This window comes from Sciurus carolinensis, chromosome 13 (assembly GCF_902686445.1).
Source record: "Sciurus carolinensis chromosome 13, mSciCar1.2, whole genome shotgun sequence".
NCBI lineage: Eukaryota > Metazoa > Chordata > Mammalia > Rodentia > Sciuridae > Sciurus > Sciurus carolinensis.
In genome coordinates this window covers 12,302,116-12,324,837 of record NC_062225.1, presented here as the reverse complement: position 1 = coordinate 12,324,837, position 22,722 = coordinate 12,302,116, and the positions used below count along the sequence as shown (strand labels likewise).

At 41.3% G+C, this 22,722-nt stretch overlaps 1 protein-coding gene and 1 pseudogene across 1 annotated transcript in view; both read left to right on the top strand.

The window, feature by feature from the left end:
* Tmem182 (transmembrane protein 182) overlaps positions 1 to 22,722 on the top strand; it is a 49,810-nt gene that overhangs the window by 12,301 nt on the left and 14,787 nt on the right. The window contains exon 4 of the mRNA XM_047522734.1: positions 20,347 to 20,484. Within this exon, the coding sequence (XP_047378690.1) occupies positions 20,347 to 20,484 (138 nt within the window). The remainder of the gene's footprint in view (positions 1 to 20,346; positions 20,485 to 22,722) is intronic.
* Positions 20,877 to 21,958, top strand: LOC124963466 (rRNA-processing protein FCF1 homolog; annotated as a pseudogene).

The window sequence follows — 22,722 nt, the reverse complement described above, 5'->3', positions numbered from 1 at the left end:
TGCCAACTATTGGCCAGAGGACCCAAGTCCACCTGTCATGGGTGATGACAGAGAGCTGGTTCTGTGTCCTCGACAACTTTTGATATTGTCTCTGTTTTTCATGTGAACCATCTCCCACTGGGACTATCTCCCATTTCCTTAACCACCACTGGTGTGAACATCTACTTCTGCACTTTGCTGCCATCCCTAGATCCCCATGGGTGAAATTCTCCTTGCATCTCTTGCTCATTTTCTAGCTGGAATATTTACTGATGGGTGTTCTAAGTGCTGTATCATCTAAATAGGAATTCTTTACAAGATATGTGGTTTATAAATCCCTTCCAGTATACAGCTTACCTTTTTAGCACCTTAGTAGGGACTATTGTAGAATAAAAATAGTGAATTTTGATGAAGTTTAATTTATTGATTTAAAAAAGAAACACTGCCAGGCACAGTGGCACACGCCTATACTCCCCCTCAGGAGGCTGAGACAGGAGGATCATGAGTTCAAAGCCAGCCCCAATAACTTAGTGAGACCCTAAGCAACTCAGTGAGGCCCCATCTCTAAATAAAATCTAAAAAATGACTGAGGATGTGACTCAGTGGTTGAACACCTCTGGGTTCAATCCCGAGAAAATAAAGAAAGTTAAAAAAAAAAAAACAGACCACTCTTTTGGAATCTTGTTTAAGAACTTCACTAAGTCAAATCTTGACAATTTTCTCTCATGTTTTCTTCTAAAAGTTTTATGATTTACAATTAAATTCATGATGCATTGTGAGTTAATTTTGAAATAAGGCAGGAGGTTCTTTTTTTTTTTTTTTAAATCAGTGTTTTCCCAGTTGTTCCAACTCCTTTTGTTGGAAAAGACTGCCCTTCTTCCCCTGAGCCATTTTTGCATCTATGTAAAAAAATAGCTGATTATATTTGCATGCCACGTTTTCTGGATTCTGTTTCATGATCTGTTTTGCTCTCAGTACCACCCACCTTGATATATAATAGCCATTTAATAAATGCTTAATTGAATAGGGTGATTTTTTTTTTATTCTTGTTTTTCAAAATTGCTTTTACTATTCTATATCCTTTGATTTTTCTGTATAACTTTTAGAATATTATGTGTGCCTATGTGTGCATGTGCACGTGTGTGCGTATGTGTATGTGTGTGTCTGTGTATGTATGCGAAAAGTTTTGTTTGAGTTTTGAGAGAAATGAGGTTACACCTGTGTATTGATTTGGGGAGACTTGATATCTTTATGATGGCGAGTCTTCCAATCTGTGAACCTGATATATCCACCCATTTATTTAGGTCTTCCTTTTTATTTCATCAGCATTTTATATCCTTCAGCATACAAATACCATGTGTGATTTCTTACATTTACATCTGATTGAATCTAATTGATTTAATTATGAGCAATTATAAATGGTATTGTGTTTTAATTTCCATGTGTGTTTTTTTTTTTTTTTTTTTTTTTTTTGCTAGTATAAGGAACTTTCATTGATTTTAAAATCATTAACAGACTATCTTTGGAATAGTTTTATATTTTTAAGAAAAATTGAGGGGAAGATACAGAAAGTTCCATTTCTATTACCTGCACAGTTTCTCCTGTTACTAAAGTCTGGTCTTAGCATGGCACATTTGTTACAGTTAATGAACTAATATTGATACCTTGTAATTGACTAAAGTCTATCATTTACATTAAGGTTTATATGTTGTGCTATATGTGGGTTTGGACAGATGTGTAATGGCGGGCGTCTGCCATTGTAATATGACTTCAACCACCCTGGAAGTCCTCTGAGCTCTGTCCATCCTTCCCCCAACTCCCAGCAAAGATCTTTAAGGGTTTTTCTATAGTGCATTGCTGTTGGTTCTGTATTATACACATGCTATTCCAGGCTATTATTTTGACATTTACCCCCAAGTGCAGTGCAAAACCTTATCTCCCTTTGTGTCCATTTGCCCTTTGACAACTATAATTGCCTCACCTCTTTCTTCCACATCTATTGAGAACCACATGTGGCATATGACATTTTCTTTTTACTTTAAATTGCCAAATATAATCTAGAAAACTTAAAAAGAGAAGGAATATATATCATGCTGGCTAGTATCTTTTGAATCGTTGTTCTTACTTTCATGCTGGTGTTCTTATTTTGCTTTTATTAGAAGACGCCCTTTATTTCGGAGAATTCTGTGGGTGACAGATCTCACTGTTTCTCCCACATTTGAGAGTTCCATCATTTCTGCTTCAGTCCTGAATGGTACATTTTGCTGGGTATCAACTTTGGAGCTAACGGTTCTTTGCTTTCAGTGCTGGGAGGTGTACCAAAGTGTCTGGCCTCCTGGGTTTTGAGTAGCTAACCACAGTCCCCACTTACTGGATTTTCCCTTCCAGGTGTTCCTTCTCCATTATTCCCTTTGGGGCATTTTTTTTCTTTGCCTTTTTTGAAAGAAGGGTGATCATCCTGTGTTCTGTCATGAGTCTCTTTGGCTTTATCCTGCGTGGCGTTCCTCCTCGCCTCAGATCCTTAGCTTTAATGTCTTCTGATGACTTTGAAAATGCTCAGCCATTTGTCCTTGAAGTTTTTTGGTCCTGTCTTATTTCTTCTCTCCCTCTAAAACTCAGAAAGATTACTGTTGGATTTCTTTACAATTCCATGGATCTCTGAGTCTCTCTGTTCATTCCTTTCCATTCTGTTTTCACTCTTGTTCAGACGGGTGATTTCTAACATCTGATTTGGAAGTTCACTGATGGTTTCCTCTCTTCCCTTCATTCTTGGGTAAAACATGTTTGTCGATTTTTAAAAATGTGTAGTTATCGCATCTTCCAGTTAAAAGATTTCCATTTAGTTTTTTATTCAATTTTCTACTTTTTCATTCGGTTTAAGCATTTTTACATTTGCTATTGAGGCAATTATATTTTTAAGGTGGCAGCTTCCAGTCTTCACCCACCATCTCTCCTCTTGGTGCTGGGGTTTCTGGACTGTCCTTTGGCACAGACAGTGTGGTTTTCCTGGTTCTTGTTATCACTAGTGATTTATTTTACTGCAAATGGGACTTTCTGAATGTTATGAGTATGTTATGAGAATATGGATCTTAATTAAGTTTTTTGTTATCCTCAACTTTTCTGGACAACACTCTGGTGAGGGACAGGGTGAATGTGGCCAGGTGGGGTTGAAGTTCAGGCTCCTCCCTGCTCCTCTGACCCTCTGGCTGGGAGATGCTCCTTGCTGCTGCGCAGGGTCAATGAGGGCTGTGACCTCCACTGTGCTTCCTCAGAGGGCAGGCTGTGTCCATGGCCTTCACTGACGAGGTGGGACTGGGGGGCAGCGTGCAGGGGTGGTGACAGTCCTGACTCTCCACTGGACATCCTAGAACTCCCAGGTGGGAGGGTCCTGCCTCACACGCCCCATAGGGCTGGAAGCCTGGGCACCCCACCTGGTCTCTGCTGGATGGTGGTTTTATTTCCAACTGTGGGGTTGAAAGCCCAGGCTCCTTGGAGGTGGAGCTATCTTGTTACCGACTGTTGGGTAGAAGTATGTGCTCCCCTCTCAGCTTTTAATTGTGGGAGTAGAGCTCTGATGTTTGGCTAAAATAGAGGGGTTAAGCCCTCAAAGAGTTTTGTCTTGCTAGCCTATCCCTCACTACAAGTCTCTTGGCTAGACATATTTCTTTTTTGGTTAATGTTTTATTTTATTTTATTATTTTTTGTCTGTGTTCCTTGTTGATTCTGATTCTGGTATCCTCCTACATGGGGCATTAAGAAAACCCAACAAATTCACCACAGTGCTGTTCCTCGTCCCAAGGTCCCTAACTGGTCAGTCTTCTGCTGTCTACCTTAGTGTGTCTTCTTACCTTTACTTGTGTAATACCCAGGGTGTTGTGTTATACTTAGTGGAAAGAATAGAGACAAGTGTGTCTACTTCATCTTTCTAGACACAAACAATCTCTTTATCTGGTTGTTTCTCAAGGGGCAGATGACTGGATTTGCTAATGGAAAGGAAAGAACAGCCCACGATGACTTTTTTTTTTTGTCTTAGCAAATGGAGAGATGACCTTGTTATTAGTGGAGATGGGGAAGGCTAGGAAGCTTTGGAAGTTTTGTGTATGTTTAGTTTAAGATGCCTAGTGGAGGGGTGATATCAGCTTTTGGATTAGAGAGTCTGGAATTCAAGGCAGGAACTGCATGTTTGGGAGTCATTGCCTGGAGGCATAGGAAAAGCCAAAGGAGCAAGACAAGAGACCATCTGGGCATCTTGGCGCATGCCTGTAATCCCAGTGACTCGGGAGGCTGAGGCAGGAGGATCGCCGAGTTCAAGCCAGCCTCAGCAAAAGTAAGGCACTAAACAACTCGGTGAGACTCTGTCTCTAAATAAAATACAAAACAGGGCTGGGGAAGTGGCTCAGTGTTGAGTGCCCCCGTGTTCAATCTCTAGTACCAAAAAAAAAAAAAAAAAAAAAAAAAAAAAAAAAAAAAAGAAAGAAAGAAAAGAGAGAGAGTGAGACAGCATTTCTGGAGTGAGTGTAGACAGAAAGGGGGTCAGTCCAAAGATCAAGCCCTAGAATGCCCCAGTGGCAAGGGGTCAGAGAGAAGAGGAGCTAAGGAGGTTCCAGATGGATGGGCAGCTTGGGAGTCAGGAAGAAGCCAGAGGGGCAGAGTGTTTTAGAAACCAGGTGGAGAGGCTGGTTCTGGGAGCGGGAGTGCCGGCTACCGGTGCTGCCGAGGAGCAGAGTCAGACCATCGGGAACCTGGCTCGGGTTCGGCAGGTGGTCCAGAGCAGAGAAGAAGGGTGTGTGGCCAGGGTCCTGCCTCCAGGCTCACTACTGCAGTTAACATGCGTCATGAAACATGGACGTTAGAACTGCTCAATTCCAGGGGCGGAACTTGGCTTAATGAAATCATCCGCAACCGGAGGCAAACTGCTCAGAGGCACCATCACGGTTTCTTAGAAGCGATTCATTTAGATTCTTCTTTCCTCTGTCTGTTGAAACCCACTCACATATCAATAATGTATAAACGGAATAAAAGCTGTTTTGTTATTTTACAAAACTTGCTAACATCACTCTAAAATAACTTCACGCTTCAAAACTGCACATGGAATGGACTGGAGGGAATGTGTATGGAGCTCATGTCCCGTGGGTCCCTCGGGCTGGCCCACCTTGACATAGCAATGCCACTTTTATGTATTTCTGTCTTGGATTTTGGGTATTGCACCATGAGATCAGATTTATTGCTGCTGTTTGAAAGTCAAGGAAATGGAGAGTTTAGCTCTCTCAACACAAAAATTAGACTATCTGGTTATCCGCTTTCATTTCCTTAACTTTCTTTGTAATTAACCTCCTGATAACATTGTAAAGATAATTTGTGTGTTCTTCACAAGCAATACATACTTTAAAGCAAAGTCTATTTGTTAACTAGGGAAGACTAGGTAAATTCTATAATTTTACTTTTTAGTCTCAGTATAGTGTGTCAATATCAGTTTTTCTTTTGCTATTTCTTTTCCTTCTCATAAACAAGTTTGGGGAGATAGAATCAAAGTGATGTTTAAAAATGATTATTTTAATATGATTTTTACTAGGTGCTTGTCCTAGTACTTAAATTCATTGCTTCAAATCTTTCATTAGTCAAGGGCAACACTATTATTCACATCAGTAGACTAAGTTCTTTGACTTTCAGAATCTGACTTATTTCACTTAGCATGATAGTCTGCAGTTTCACCCATTTACCAACAAATATCATAATTTGATTCTTCTTTATGGATGAGTAATATTCCATTGTGTATATATGCTGCATTTTCTTTCTTCATCTGTTGAAGGGCACCTAGGTTAGTTCCATAACTTGGTTATTATGAATTCTACTGCTCATTGATGTGGCTGCATCACTACAGTATGTGATTTTAGATCTTTTGAGTCTATACTGGGAGTGGGATAGCTGGGTCATATGGTGGTTCCATTGGTAATTTTTTGAGACGTCTCCATAGTGATGTATTTACAGAAGCTAGTACAAAATAAGGGAAAGAGTGAGAAAAGAGGATTTTGTTAAAATAGAAGAAAGATTGGTGAACTAAATGAAGGAAATTGAGGGAGGGAGAGAAGGGCAGGATATGGGGAGAGCAGGGGAATGAATCTGACCTAGCTTTCCTGTGTACATATATGAATATCCCACAGTGAACATCGCCATCATGTATGTCCGTAAGACTGTAACTAAAAAACAAAAAGCTACAAGTAAATAGCAGAGAGGTCAGTAGAGTGGAGGGAAGGGAAAAGGAAGGAGGGAGGAGAAGGGATATACTGCGACTGAATTAGAGCAAATGATATTCCATGCCTTTATAATTATGCCAAAATGAATTCCAATGTTATGTATAATGAAAAGACCCCCCCACAACATATGTTATAAAAATTGACTAAGTTCTATTAGAGTTGTTGAAGGAAGTTAAAAAGTTCATGGAAAGAAAGTGAACAGGAATTATTGTGCAATAATGAAGATATTTGCTCCACAGTTTGCTGAATTAGTAACAAATGACAAATAAATCATAAAGCCAAACCCCTCCAGACCATGGGCAGAGTGGCAAGGGGAACACTATGTTTGATCTTTGTAAAGATTTTCTGCTTCAAATGGGCAGTTTTAGAAGACTGGTCCTTTGTAGTGGAGACTTTGAAGTTTGGTGCATGCTGTTCATTAGCAAAGGGACATATTGATGATCCACTTGCTTGGGACTCTATAAACAGAAGGACTAGGGTGACTTCTGCAGCCAGTGGTACTTTCAAATAGAGTAGTCAACAGAAAACCCTAGGTTGGTTAAATGTCCTGCTTCTAAAAATAGACAGCAAACAGTCACCTAGTTAGTGGGGAGAACAAACACAGGGTTGCCTGTAGACATTTCCATCTTGTTCCTTCAACTCCATCCTTGGAAGAGGCCGAGTGAGTGAAAGAAGTCCAAAGAAGGTTTTGGTATTGTTCTTAGCAAGTACTGACTTTGAAAGCCAGTGATCATGTTTCCTGCTTGGTGGAGAAAATGTAACTTGGTCTGTTCACTGTAGTGACCAGGGACCAAAAGGAACCTTTTGAACTGATGATGGAGTTAAGAAAAGATATGCCCACTTATTATTCATCAGGAAGTGTAAGTGCCCACCAGTCTAGCCTGGGCGATCAGGAATGTGTACACCTCTTCTCCACAGGGAAGGGGAAGACAGAGAATGTAACCCATTTTTAAGGCAATAGGAAGTTATTTTCAGGTGAATTTAGAAGGCTCAGAGACACATCCAAAGGCCTGGGACAAATACCCCTGTGCTCTAAGAGCAGACAATGGATTTTAAATGATTCTCTTTGGAATATTTAATGGGACTTAAATACAAGACACTAGTATGTGACAAAAGTTTGTCCAAATGTGATGACAAGTCTTTCTTCCTGCATTTAGAGTTTACTTAACAAGAACTTGGGGAAGGAATCAGAGATAATTGCTTTCTTCCTCGGTGGGTCCAGACTTTCAGTGGACAAGGAGCTGTCCCAAGAAAGCCTTTTCTGTCATCTGCCACTTTTTTATGTTTCAGTAATTTCAAATGATCAGCACATCAGGGCGCCATATTTTGGGGTGTAAATCTCTTGACTCTTTCATCATGAATACACAAATTGAAAAAGTTTGGTCCAGAGTAAATGTCCCGGTGATGCTAGTGATGTCCCAGCTAACTTTTCTGTCCCAAGAAGACACTCATTTTACTTCAGCTGTGCTCAGTCAGACTCATTTCTCGTAGGGATGGCTCATATCTCCACCTACTCAGGCCCCGATTACATATTGGTTAAATGTCTTTCCAAGGCATCTGCTGTCTGACGCAGATCACAAATTCCGGGACAAATCCCCAGTAGAGCCAATGGCTCCTCTCATCTCTGTATCTTTAGTTTCTTCCTAGAAAATGTTATTTACTCCTTTTCCATTTTCTTCTAATTCCTTCATCAGGTCTCCTTGCTAATTTCATCATTCCTATGAGGCAGATCAATTTTCAGAAAGTATTGTCAGATTTTTTTGGTACCTTATTTAAAAACATTTTACCCCTTAAGAAAAAAGGGGAATATTAAGGGAAATATTAAGTTCTGAGAGAAAGAAAAGGGAGTATGCAATTGCTTGCTTTTTTCTTTATGGTATTTCTCACTGAAGACAACTGTGTGCATGCTTGTCCTCAGTTGCTTGAAAGTCATAGCTTGAAGCCCCATGTGCTCAAAAGAGACCTAATTTATTTTAATTCACCAGTGATTGTTTTTATATTATTTCTAGGGTAAAGCCATAGAACTTGAACCAAAAATGTTTTGCTGGAAAAGACCTCATACTGTAAAGGATTCCATTCTGTCTTCCACTTCTCCCTCCTGCCTTTTACTTAGCTCTAAAAGCTTTCCATCATTCTGCATTTTCACACTGAGCCACTGGCACGCACTGTTCCACCCTCCTCCTGGGTTCCTTGTTTGTCTGACCACTGGACCAAGTCCATTTCCGGGCCATCCCTTCTATTCCAAGAAGCCTTATGCATTACACTGAGATTGGGGCAGTCACTTCCTCTATCCTTGCATAATAGCCCACCTCTCTTCCTTCCCTCGAACTTGGCGTGCTGATGGCTGACAGCCATCTGATAGTGCATTTTTGTCCTCTTAGACTACTTGATGGCACATATTGTACATTTTGGCTATTATAACACCAGTAATTGATTACCTACTGCAGTGCCTGATACAAGGCAGATTTTCAATCAGTGTCCAAGCATGGGTGAATGCAAGAGTGGAATTCAATTTAGTTGTTAACTACTTCTTTCATGGAGTGTCTTATGATACAAATAGTGGGAAAATACCAAATCATTTTAGTGCTGTGAAATTCCTAAAGTAAATTTTCTGGTGTAGAAAGCTAGAAACTACTCTTGAGTCATGTTCCTCAGAGGAAGATTCCTGAAAGTATAATCCCTTATATAATAAGGGACCTCAAGATCCCCTAGAGATATATGATTTCTAGTGTATGGGAAATTTGTAGAGGGAAATTGGAAGACATGAAATTAAACAGTCAGCAACCCTAGAATATTTAGACTAGAATACTTGCAACCAGGTAAGTAAGTTTTCATTCTAAGTATTTACTGCTATATAAAAGTGTTTGGGTAAACAGATTCCAATTTGGTGTTCAAAAAAGTATACAAATAGAGTGACCTTAAAAGTGTTCCTTTCATGGTTATTAAACCATGAAAATATTTCCAGGCATATATCAGATATTTTTCAATAAAATGGAAATCAATGAATGAGGAAATTTGACTTTCTTCTGGTATTTTGAGTTGGGCAGGAATACTCCCAGAAATCATGATTAATTTTTATGCACTGCTATTCACGTGATGGAAAAGATGACCAAGATCCTTGGGTAATACTTGAGTGTACCATCTGTGCCCCTGATCCCTCAGCTCTTCTCTTCTTCCTCAAAGGGATTCAGGTGATATAACCTCTCCAGCCATTGTGACAATGAGGTCGAGACCACCGGTTTATTTATTTTATTTGGAGTGAATTTCCTTCTTCCTGTTGCATAACCATTGCATTTCCCATTAACCTTGAGATTACAGTGTGTATAGAGTGGTAACTTAACCATTATTCACTCACTCATATTTTATTGAGCACCCACTGCATGCCAGGTATAAGGCTTCCACTGGAGTAATAACCATGAGCAAGACTGCGTCTTTGCCCTGAAGGAATTCATAGCCAGAAAATGGAGGTGGTTCAGTAAAGAGAGATTACTGTGCAGACTGATCAATCCAGAGGCCACCCTGTGTCCCTAATGCAAGTCCTTGGGTCAGGCACTCTACTTAGTGCTGACCAGCACTATGAAATGGGCAACATTTTAGGGAAGGAAAGAGGCATGAAAGGGCCAAGAAACTTGCCCAGGGTCATATGACTGGTGAGGGATATTCTGACTTTTGAATTTCTCTGGATTCCTAATGATTCTACTGTCTCCTGCTTTTTGGTGGAGGTGAGACAGCAACCCCACTCTGTCCCCTCAAGAAGAGAAGGGTGTTTGATCAGATCCTGAAGGACGAGGAGTGCTTTAGCTGGCTGTTGTAACAAAATCCCACAGCCTGGGCACAGTCATCTGTTCCTCATGGTTCTAGAGGCCGGAAGCACAGGATCAGTGCATCAGCCTGGTGAGCTCTGTGGAGGACCCTCCTAGTGGGCAGTAGCTACAGTCTGGCTGCATTCTCACTTGGCAGAGAGAGATGGCTTCCTCTTCTTATCAAGTCATGAATTCCATCCTAGGAACCCCAACCTCCTGACCTCATCTAGGCTTTGCATTTGGGTGAGCAGGAAGGAACCACAAGCATTCAATTCAAAACAAGTATGGAGATGGTTTATTCCAGTGAGAAGAAAGAGAACTGCAAAGTCCTTGAGGCATGAGCGAACCGTGTCCCCCCAGGAAGGTTGGCACAATTTCAATTTTAATTTATGGAGGCTGAAGTTGGAGGACCTAGAGTGTGAGAGTTTGAGCCTAGAAGACTTAGAAAGATCACTGCCCACTATTTTGAAAGACACAAGAGACAGAGATGAATGGCAGCTGAGATTCCAAATAGCCCTGAAATAAAATCTTCAACTTATTTTCACTGATTATTTAATTTTGAGGGTGACACTCTCTGAGCCTCATCTGCAAAACACAAAATGGCAATAGTTATGATGACAAAGCAAAGAATATCTGTACAAGCTAAACTGCTGCAGGTACTGAGGTACTTTTCCAATAAAAACAGTCACTCAGAGAGACCAGGAGCCTGGTGATTCTAAACCAGACTGCTTATTACCATTTCCTTGTGGGTTTTATTTAATTTATTTATTTTTGGTACCAGGGGTTGAAGCCAGGGACGTTCTGCCACTCAGCCACATCCCCAGCTGTTTCACTTTTAATTTTGAGACAGGGTCTAAGTTGCTTAGGGACTCCTAAGTTGTTGAGGCTGGCTTTGAACTTGTGAGCTACACAATGAATGGCATCCTAATGGGTTTTAAAAGAGACTGACACTTGTGTCCAGCCTCAGAGGTTCTCATTACTTGGTCTGTTCTAGAATCTTGGCATGGATGCAATGTTAAAGCTCTGCTGGTGGATGGGAGATGCTGATCCAACTCATCCCACCCACCGTCCCCGAGGTCTGAGAGCAGAAGACAACCTTGTAGCTGAAGAATAAGCTCTGGCTACTAGTCAGGTCCTCCAGATTGGGCATCAAGTGGCTTCCTATGTATTGCTTAGTTCTTCATTATTGGGATTGAGCATGCTGACTGCTACTGCTACTCTTTCAGGTGCTCCTTGACTTATAGCGACTTACAGCAGGGTGATGACCCCTTACTCCTAAACCACTGCCTATTACCCTAAGTCAAAAATGCATTTACTGCCCCTGACTTGGCCACACATCCAAGCTCAGCAACCCAGAGCACTGCCCAGTGTCAGTTGTCTTCCCTCCTGAGTGAGCTTGAGCTATGTTTCGCTGCTAATGTCCAGCATTGCTGGAGAGGATCAGAAGGCACAGTGCTGGCCCAGGAAAAGATCCAGAGTCCAAGTATAATCCCCACTGAGTGTGGACTGCTTCTGCACTATTGTAAAGTCAAAAAATTATAAGTTGAACCGTTATAAGTTTTGTGCCGTCTGAACTATCAGAGCAGCCGCCACCAGACTCCTGGACTGTGGAGGTCCAATAAGGCAAAGCCACCCTTCTCAGGCCTCAGAGGGCTCCTTCCCCCCACAAGCTCCTCAGGAGGAGCAAGTAGTGATGAACAGAGATGCAGTTTCAAACCTGAAGGCTCTCGCCCCTTGGGAAGACACCCAGACTTTGCTTCAAGGATTGTCTCAAGGTCACCACCCATGTGGAAGATAGGGACTGTGCCCCTCTGCCAGGTTGCTTCGTCCCAGGTGACTTGGCCAGTAGTTACAGGAGGGAGGTGCCTGAACTCCATTGGGTCTCTCAGTCTTCTTTTTTGTGTTGGAAAAGAAAACATCCGTGGACGTCGGGGAGGGAGGAGCACTTGACTCTGCTTGGCACGTCCGCAGCTGCAGAGTTCAGACGTGGACATATTGTACGCTCGTTCCTTCTGCTCTGGTGCAGGGCTTTCTGTATTTTTAGTCTTTCCTGACACTGCCAAGACAGGCAGTGCAGAGATGGGGGACAGGCTTGCTGGCCTGTGCGACAGAAGCGTCTCGCCGAAAGCGGTGGCAACATATGCTGGAGGCCCCTCTTTGCCGTGGGGGCTGGGGGAGGGGTGCATGCTTTGTTTTGGCTTCATTTAGAGCTTTTCCAGCACTTCACACTCGGGGCTCCAGGATGTGTCAGAACAGAGGATTCGCTGGATGAACTAGCTTTGTGGGTGTCTAAGGCAACATAGCAAGTTTGGAAAAAATGGATAACACTTAAGTTTATCTTTAAGCTGCAAATAAAATATTTACATTTGGGTATGTACGTACGGCAAAATAGCTTATCAAAACACCACGAATTTGGAATTGTGATCACTTGGGTTGACTTCTCCCTCTACTCCGAATAAAAGAAAGTTGGTTGTGTAAATTACAATTAAAAAAAAAAAAAAAAAAAACTCCAGTGGAAATTGGTAATATCTTAACTGAACCAACTGTATATATAACTCAAAACCCATAAAGACATTCTTTATTCTTTCTGGTTTCTCATCCCCTGTAACAGTAGTAATACCAAAGCTAATTTCATCTCTACCTCATGAGGTTCCATTGGGTTTACTACAATAAGTACCCAACTAGGGTTCTATACCTTTTCCTTACAAAGCATTCCTTATGAAGTGGTAAGAATTATATTGCAATACCAATTTGATCCTTAGCTCTGACTCAAGATGTTCAGTGAAACCTCATGAATGGTTCACTAACAGCAGTACAAGAGACCAGCTCTTTGGAATGGCACGCACCTTCCATGGATGCTTCCAACTCCAATTGAACTGACATCTAGCCTCGTGAAACTATAGGTAAACATTCAGACCTAGTATCATGTGACTTTTCTCAGTGCTCTCAGCCTCAAAAAAGTGTCCTCTCTGTGCAGTTGTTGATGGAGGGCTATGATAATCCCACATCTCCATCATACTGGCCACAGGCTGTTAAACCTGTTTACTTTCCCCTGCTGGGAGGAACCCAGGAGGGTGAGGATTATGTCTTACTTTGGCAGCTTTTGGTGCCTTGCCTGTGGGGAGCCCTCGGCATATGTTTGCTAAACTAAGTGGCTTCTGGTTGTCAGCCATGTGCCCATTTGCCAAGCGAGCCTGGCAGGGCTGCTCTTAGGGGTCCCTGGTGAGACACCAGTTTGAGTTATTGGATTAACGTGAATGGCTTGGAAGGGAACTTATTCTAAAACAACTGGTACTTGAGCTTCAGGCTGCTTTTGCCCATCATCTAACTTAATGAGATTGTGTTGTATTTTTATTATATTCTGGTGGAAGAGAGATGCTTGGGGCTTTATTTTTCTAACTCTTTACACAGAATTCAAAATAGGTGCCCATTCTGCTACTTGCTTCCCATCTGTGCCAATCTGCACACACATACACACACACACAAAGACACACAGGAATATCCCTTCTGACACAGACTAACACACACAGATGCACTTGCACTAACACACTGCACAAACACATATGCACAAACATACAGCCACATACACACATACAGGCACACTCATGCACACTTCCACATGCACATATACTAATGTGCATGCTTAATTAATGTTCCATTTTTATTTCATGGTCCCCACTGTCCTGTGAACAATTCTTAACAGATTCTTTTTGCTACCCTTCCTACTTAGGCCCTTTTGAATTTTGACCTTTTGGATATACTCAAGATATGAGCTCCTTTGATATAAGTTTGAATCTGAGATGTGAGTGAAACAGGCATCGTGAATATAGTTTTGCATGTACACTTTGATAACAAGCTAGACAATCTCTAATGACTCGGTGGCTCTTCTCTATGAGGAAATGACAGAATACTCCTCAAATGCAAGCGAGGAGATATGCAGTAAGGGAAATGCTATCAATTATGAAATGGTATACAGAATATGTCAACGTCCTATTTCAGCATGCTCTGGCTGATGAATTTCATTCGACATCTACTAGGATGAAGTTACTAAGTAAATTATTAGGGAAAGTAATACCACAAGGGTAAAAGTTTAATCTGTTAGGAAAATAAAGTCTAGATGAGCCATTTATGTAACATCTGAGGTGAGACTCATTACCAGCCATCTTCCTCATTTCCACCTCCTCACCCCGCCGAAGACCTCGGTTAGGTCAATTTATTTAAAATCAACCAATTTATTTAAAATCAACAGAACTTAATTTCTTTGAAAATAGTATTTGAGTCTGGCCTTTCATGGATTCAGATAAAGCTTTCCTTTAATTAATCCAAATTGTAATAATATAGATTGCATGTAAATCTATTTACATTGTAAATCTTCATGTTTCAATAGAATTAATAAATATTCAGTACTGTTTAAGTTAAACATTGAATTGTGTGAGATGGATTTTTAGATGTTTTCTCTAGGCACAATCCAAAACCATCAAAGACAAGGCCTCGCCGCTCTCACAGGCTATCATCGAAAAGCCTGTGGGAAAGAAAATCAACTTTCTCAGAGGTACTTTCAAGATCTCGGCATCTGAAACAATGTAGGACACTACCCAGACAAAAATATGCTTTCTTTAAAATTGTATAAATGTGCAAATCATTTCAAATGTCTACCTGTATAAAATTATATATTATAAAATTATATTTTATATAAAATATAATATACTATTATAACATAAGCATTATTAAATATTAAATTGTATAAGTTATATGTGTATGTGTATACGTATATGAGCTATCCACACACACGTAGGCACATACAGACACACATTGGATGCCCGAGGATCTTTCAATGTATATTAGAATCAAAAGCCTATCCACATCTTAGGTCTATGAAATTAGAAGATATCTGTGTCAACTGCATTGTTGATAACAATGTTTCATTAGAGGTTTGATAATTAACAATAATCAGCGCAAATATACTGAGGGCTTACTGCTTGCAGCCACTTTTCATGTATTATCTCAGTTAATCTTTACCGCAAACCTATGAAAAAGAGATTGCTTTCCATGTGAGGTCTATTAGAGTCACCCCATTAGTAAGCAGAGCCACCTCCACATTGGATGTGACTCCAAAGCACATGCCCTTAATTCACTTTATATGGAAGAGTCTTAGCTTTACTTAGACAGTGACCAAACATGACCAGACCCCACAAGCCAATTCATGACTGTGACTGACCCTTTTAATTCTGTCATCAAAGTGTGATCCATTGGAAAAGTATGTAATATAGTCAGTTCAGGAAATGGGAAGGAAGCTCTGAGTTTTGTAATATGCATGATGCTTTGTGCTTTTGAATGTTAGAAGCATAAGTAGAAAAGTAAAGTACATGGGGACCTGCACTTGAAGGATATTTCTGTGGGTCAAACCTCTCCAGGCAGCCAGCAAACTGCCTCCTCCCTTTCTTTAAATACCAATTTGCTGTTCCTGTTTTGTAAAGGGGAGTCATAATCAAAAGTTAGGCTATTGTGCTAGAGCAAACAAGAGGACAGGACTCGGCATGACAGCTCTGGGGAACATTTATTCCCAGTTATGGATTCTTTCTTGCTTTCTCTCCCATGTTTTTTCTCAATCCTATGCCTCCTCTGCTTCTCTCTGTGTGGAGACTTATCCTGATTCCTCTGCCCTCTGTGTAGCCTGAGCCCTTCACTGTGGCTCAGCTACCAGGGCTTCCTCTCTGCTCAGCTTCTTACTTTTCTAGGTTTCCAGTTCTCAGGGAATCACCCTTTCAAACTGCACGTCAGAGCGTCTGGTTTGGAGGTCACCGGGTATTGGCTGTCTTATGTTAGCTGTTTGCTCTCACTTATTTGTGTTTTAGGCATTTAGGAGCAGAATCACATGATATAAAACATGGCCAATAATTTCTTAGAAGGTTAGTGGACAAGGAAATTTCTCATGGGATAATAAATAATGTCTTTGGGGAATCTTTCCATATTGGTAATCTACTTCGTGCAAGTACAGCTTTCGTATGCACTGTAAGCCATGCAAGAGACTTTCCAACCTCAATAGAACATGAAAACCATAATTTATCATCGTTTTCATAATTTCTAAGGGAATTAATCCATTTTCCTATTTTTGAACACACTATCACTACTTGTAGGGACAATAACATTTTAAGAAGAGCAACAATAAAAGCTACCAAAAAATGTCATTCAGTGGTCTCTTTTTATATACTACATACTTTACATTCTGAATATTTCTAATAGGTCTAAAGGATGAATATAATCATCTCTATTTTACAGAAAAAGAGACAGAGGTTCAGGAAGATTCAGTGACTGGTCCAAGGTTAAGAATGTTGGGAGTGGTAAACATACAGGTCACTCTGATTCACAAACCTGCATTTTTCTATGTTTTATTATATTGGCAATGTTCTCAAATTTTAACAGTCACATGTACCTTAAAGAAGTAAAGAGGCCTACTGTATTCACTACTGTATTTCTGTTTCTTTTCCTTCATTTCACAAGTTGAAGGTATGCTCTTGTGTCATGTCCCTCTAACTTTAGTATTACTTATAGAACAGGTATGCTGGTGACACATTCTGTCCTCCTTCACAGATGGCTTCGATTCATCTTTATGTCTCTAAGATATCACTAGATGCAGAGTTTGGGGTTGATAGATCCTTTCTTTGGGCACCTTAAAAAAATTGTACTCCCAGGTGAGGTGGGCCATGTCTATCATCCCAGCAGCTTGGGAGACTGAGGCAGGAGTGACTAGTGCCTAGATAACTTAGTGATACCCTGTCTCAAATTAAATTTAGAAAAAAGAGCTGGGGATGTGGCTCAGTGGTTAAACACCCCTGGGTTCCATTCCTGATTACCCTCCCATCTTGCAAATAATTAAATAAAAAAGTCATATTGTCTTTTGGCCTCCATCATTCTTTTTTTTTTAATTGTAAACAAATGGGATACATGTTGTTTCTCTGTTTGTACATGGCGTAAAGGCGTACCATTTGTGTAATCATAAATTTACATAGGGTGATGTTTGATTCATTCTGTTGTTTTTTCCCTTCCCCCCAACCCCTCCCACCCCTCTTTTCCCTCTATACAGTCCTTCCTTCCTCCATTCTTGCCCCCCTCCCTAACCCTAACTCTAACCCTAACACTAACCCCTCCCACCCCATTATGTGTCATCATCCACTTATTAGCGATTCCATCATTCTTGATAAGGAATTTTCGTCATTAGGGTTGTTATCCCCTGTATGTAGTGTCTTATATTCCCCCTCCCTGGCTACTTTTAAGACTTTATAGTTTTCAGTTATTTTATTTTTATGCATCAAGGTTGATTTCTTTGAAGTTTTTCTCTTTGGAGTTTGTGTGTGTGTGTGTGTGTGTGTGTGTGTGTGTGTGTGTCTGTAAACATGACTCGTCACATTTATGAAATTCTTTAGGCATTATGTTTATATTTTCCTGCACGACTACCTCTTGCCTCTGCTTTAGTGACCCCAATGACACAAATGTGAGAACTTTTGATATTGTCCCACAATGTCTGGGACGCCACTCATGTTTGGTCATTATTTTTTCCCTTGGCTGTTCTTCCTCCTGCTTGGTGCTTGCGTACATTCAAATACAGAACTTCAGAGTCTCTTCTCCAGCTCTCTCCCCGGGGGGTTTCCTTCACATCCTCTGGCTTCTGGAGTCCCCTGTTCCTGGTTTCTCTGGCCAGAGGGACTGAATTCTCTTAGAGTTTTGGCCTCCTGTGCTGTGGCGCAGTTTCACGTGTTTCAGCCCCAGGACTAAACACCCCAAGAAAGGAGGCAATCTATGACAAGGCCACCTCCACTGTTGCTACAACACGGGTCCCTCTGGTTCCTCTGCAGTAAGCGCTCTTTCCTCCACTGGGTGCAGACCTGCATATGAAGTTGATTCGGCTGTGGAACTAGGAGAAAGAAGGGAGAGGCCCCCTGAGTCTGGCTGGCAGGGGCCCCTTTCCCTTGATCTCTCTCTATTCAGATGATGCACTTACCTAGTTTCTTTTTTTTTTTTTTTTTTTTTTCTTTGCTATTTGCCTCTTCCACAGTTACCTAGCTCCTAATTTGACGTGCCTTCAGGCCAAATCCAGGTGGAGAAAAAAAAGAAAAAGAGAAAAACAAAATGTAGAAAACTCTTCTCAGCCAACTTGACCCTCTTTGCCATTGACTTCCCTTCTCAATCCACTGGCTGTTATTTCCTTTTAGGGTCTGCACACAGCTGTTGGTCATTCTTATCCAGATTTAGTTGTGATCAGCCGAATCACATAATGAGAGCCTTATTTCTTGGACTGCCTCTTCGTCGTGTTTCTCCCTGAGTACTTGCTTGGCACAGAACCCACTGCGTGACAGACAGCTCCAACCATTTTGTAAGTGAAGTGAATGAAAATGAAAAATGCGAGACTCATCATTTATCCCTGAAAGTCTGGCAAATATTTGGTCTGTAGTCTGCCACTCTCACTTCCCACGCTCAAAGCTGCCATTGATAACGCTTGTTCCTTGGTCTCCACCAGAGACCTGTTCCAGGGCTGCAAGGATACCAAAACCCACGAATGCTCAAGCCCCTGTCCAAAATGACACAGTATTTACATATAAGCCTCTGCATAGCCTCCCTTATATTTAAACTATCTCTATATGACTTAGGATACACGATACAATGTGTGTGCTGTTTAACTGGTTGTTATACTGCATCGTTTAGGGGACAAAGCCAAGGGAAAAATGTCTATGCATGTTCATTGCAGGCATGATTTTGTTTTTTAAATATTTTCTATCCGAGGCTGGTTAAACCCTTGGATACAGAGCTCATGCATTTGGAGAGACAACTGTATTTTTTTGTTGCTCTGCTCCTTGCTGAACCTAAAAACAGCTGCAGGATACTTTTAACATAGCAGAGCTGGAAGCACTGAGGAGTGAGGTAAATGCTGACCTTTTGTTCCTGTGGAGGTCTAAGATAACCGCAGAAACCCTCAGCCTTCCTTTCCCATTCAGCTGTGAGGGTTCTTCTCAAATCCGATCTTGCCATTCTCTGTTCTCTAAGGTTCCAGTTGATTGATACAGTTCTTTCTTGCAAGCAGGATTGTTGAGAAAAATAATTCTTCACTTGGCAATGAAGTTTCTGTTTTTAATTATTTGACTAAAATGTTTCACTGGGTTTTTCTTCCTTTACGTGAATAAGAATTCATTTTCTTCTTTTAACCTTAGGGAAATGGTGAATTTGTTTAATAGATTGGTAATTATCCAGCTCAAAAGAGATTATTAGAATTCCTTTTCACTTGATTACTATATATCTCCAAACCCACAATCCGTTTATCAGCAATTGCATCCGTTCACTCAGCCTTGCTTGTCCTTGACTATGAGATTCCTGAGCTTCTCGTCTTGACCCTTCCTAAATGCAAATATTAATTGAATGTGGTATTCCTTAAGTGTATCTGATATAAAATTTCAGATTTGTTTTTGGAAAACACATCTGTATAAACCATTTTATGATTTTGCTGGTCATTTTTTTATTTTATTGCCTTAGTATATTTGCAATTGAGGTATGATCTAAATAAAATTGTACTTTTTGTTTAGGGGCTTGGGGTTATTATTATAAGCTTTCAAAGAATCATTTTTGTACAAGGTGCTTGGGCAGTGTTTGTAATGTGAATGTCATTTCATGCCTTTGTACATTTGCTGGGAAATACCCATGTGTAACTACCAACTGGCGCTTACTCAAGAGAGTAAGTGGAATTTTAAGTGTCGCCACTTTTAAAATGGGGAATCTGGTCAGGAAAATGAGCTCCTGTTGTGTATGAAATATGTGTGTTGTGCAAATTCCAAACATAAATTGGGTTCAGTGGCCCATGCCTGTAATCCCAGCAGCTGGGGAGGCTGAGGCAGGAGGTGCACAAGTTCAAAGCCAACCTCAGCAACTCAGTGAGGTCCTAAGAAACTTTGTGAAACCCTGTCTCAAAATACAAAATTAAAGGGGTGGGGATATGGTTTGGTGGTTAAGCACCCCTGGGTTCAAACCCTGGTACTAAAAATATCTCCCCAAAACCAAAAATATCAACCAACTAAACAAAAAAAATCACACACACACACACAAACAACAATAACAACGAAATTCTGAACTCAAGAGTTACTGAAGGTCATCATCTTGGTCATTACTGAGTCCAGGGTCACCTGGTAAGACGTCCTGTTTAAGATAATTCAGGACCATAGCCTGGGATTCCGTCTAGCAGTGCTAGGGAACTTTCCATGTGACAGCCTGCTGTGCCCACAAGCTAAGTGTGCTTTTCTTTCCTCCTTTTCTCCTGCGGTCTCCAGTTTACCGTGGCTTCTGGGCAGTCCTGATGCTCCTGGGTGTGGTCGCGGTGGTGACCGCCAGCTTTCTGATCATCTGTGCGGCCCCCTTCGCCAGCCACCTTCTCTATAAAGCCGGGGGAGGCTCCTACATCGCTGCAGGTACGTACCGTGCAGGGGGTGGGTTCTGGCCCTGGGTTTTCTCTACCTGTTTGGGATTTCCATTTCTAGATATAGGTCTAGATGCAGGTTTTCTAGAAATAGTAATACCATAATGTTCCTATGCAAAAGCTCTCAGGTGTCTGACACTTGCAGCCTCTCTCTATTTTTTGTGTGTCACCACAATTAACCCTCAGGACCGTCTTGGCTCAGTGTCGTCATTTCATAAGGAGAACACGGTGGGTCAGAGGGGAGAGGTTGGCAAGAGCCTTTTTATCTTTCCTGCTGTGTTAATTTCCTACCTGTCAGAGAGCAGGGGTCACAACATGTCAGGATATAGGCACATTTTCCTATGCTCTTAAAAAGATAGCTCCTTATGGGTGTGGGGCGTGAACATGGAAAAGCAAAAGAAAGCAAGAAGTATGAAACCAGGAATACTTAGTCTCAGAGATGAGAGGCTTAAAGGAAAGGAGAGATTAAAACATAAAGAGAAACCAAAGAAACATCCCAGTACCTGGAAGGAACGAGAAGTCTCCCAACACCCTTCCTGCTCATTCTTCCAATATAATACACAACTGGGACCACCTTATCATATCCTTGTTGATACCAACTTCATCAATTTTTCCATTAAAGCCAAACTGGACTTAATGCAGTCAATGATGGACTGTCTGTATGCCAAGTGTATATCCCTTGTATAACTGATTGTGTAATGACTGAAATTGAGAAATTGGGGCAGAAGTATTGAGTGTCTTTAAGGATTGCAAAGGATCCATAATTTGAATGATTACTGTGCACACACAAAAGAACCTATGCAGATGACTGCTTAGTATAGAGTAACTCAGCACGTGTTACATTGTGACCTTAAACAAAGAATCCAGAAGATCCCTGGAGTTCCTATCATGTGCATTTCTAACTATAGATACAACATCCAGTGTATGTCAGATAAAATATTACTATTTGTTGTATCCTCTTGGGCAGGAAAAGTCACATGCTTGCAGGTAACTAAGGATGACTGTCCACTGGCAAGTTCTTCCACTAAATAATCTTTTAAAGCAATCATGATGCCAATAAATCGTCCTTCAACACTTGCCAACAGAAGGATTTTTAAAAATCTTACACCTATTATTAACAATCCCTGGTAATGAGGATCGGTATTCTATCCTTTCAAAATCCAAGATGGAAACTTACATCTATCCCAGGGAAAGACGAGGACAAACTGGAGTATTTTTCTTGGGCTACATTTGTCAACCAGGCAAGTTCTTCTCTGTGCCACATTTAATACAGCACCATGCTTAGTCATTTACTGAGCTAAATCGAATTGAATTTCCAGTGCTTTCTTTGGTTAGATTTTATATTTTCAAAATGAAGACATCTCAAAGAACATCTAAATTTCATTCCCTCAGGGCTGGCCCCGCTGTTGCCTGTTCGCATCTCCTTGCCCGTTCTGTGCCAGCCTGGCGCTCTGCAAGGCAGTTAGGAACAGGTGCTGTGCGGGCTCAGGGTGCTGGTGGCTGCTTTATCAATGCCACGAACAGAACTGGACACTCCTTATTTAGGCAGATGGTCTTAGGGAAGGGCAAGGCCAGATTCCAAATGGCCATTGCTGGGCGTGTGCACATAGAAAAACTCTTTGTCCTCAGTAAGATGACTGTTTGGGGGCATTCTGTGTTTGGCAGATGGTGCTGATGTTACAGCTGGGTAGGGTGGGAGTGAAGGGTGGGCTCAGGGCCAGGCCTGGAGGACGGCACCTTCCTCAGGCAGGGCAGGGCAGGGCAGGGCAGGGCGTGTGTTTCCTGGGAAGGGTCAGCTTCTCACAGACGGGATATAATAGTCATTGTCAGGACATCACAAACCCAAGGTTGTGTTTCAGTGACTCACCAAGCACCTCAACAAGCCTGAACAGCTACTATGATCTGTTTTCATGTGGGCTCATGGAGAACTCCCATACAAAGGGGTTGACCCTTGTCTTCACTTGCCAGAGGAAAAGTGTCGACCCCTTATTAGGCATCAGGTGAGATGGGAGAACTGCAGAAGGAGTTAGAAAGGGTAGGCATTTGGGGTTAATCAGAGAAAATTACCATACAGCTAGCACTTCCCAATTCAAACACGAACACAAAGCGACATCAAGACACATTTTGCTGTTTGAGGAAAATGTCAAAGTGTACAAGAAAGGAAAAAGATCCTGGACATTTTAGGTACTGACATCGAAGGACAAGCATCAAAACCAGAGATGGGTGTTTG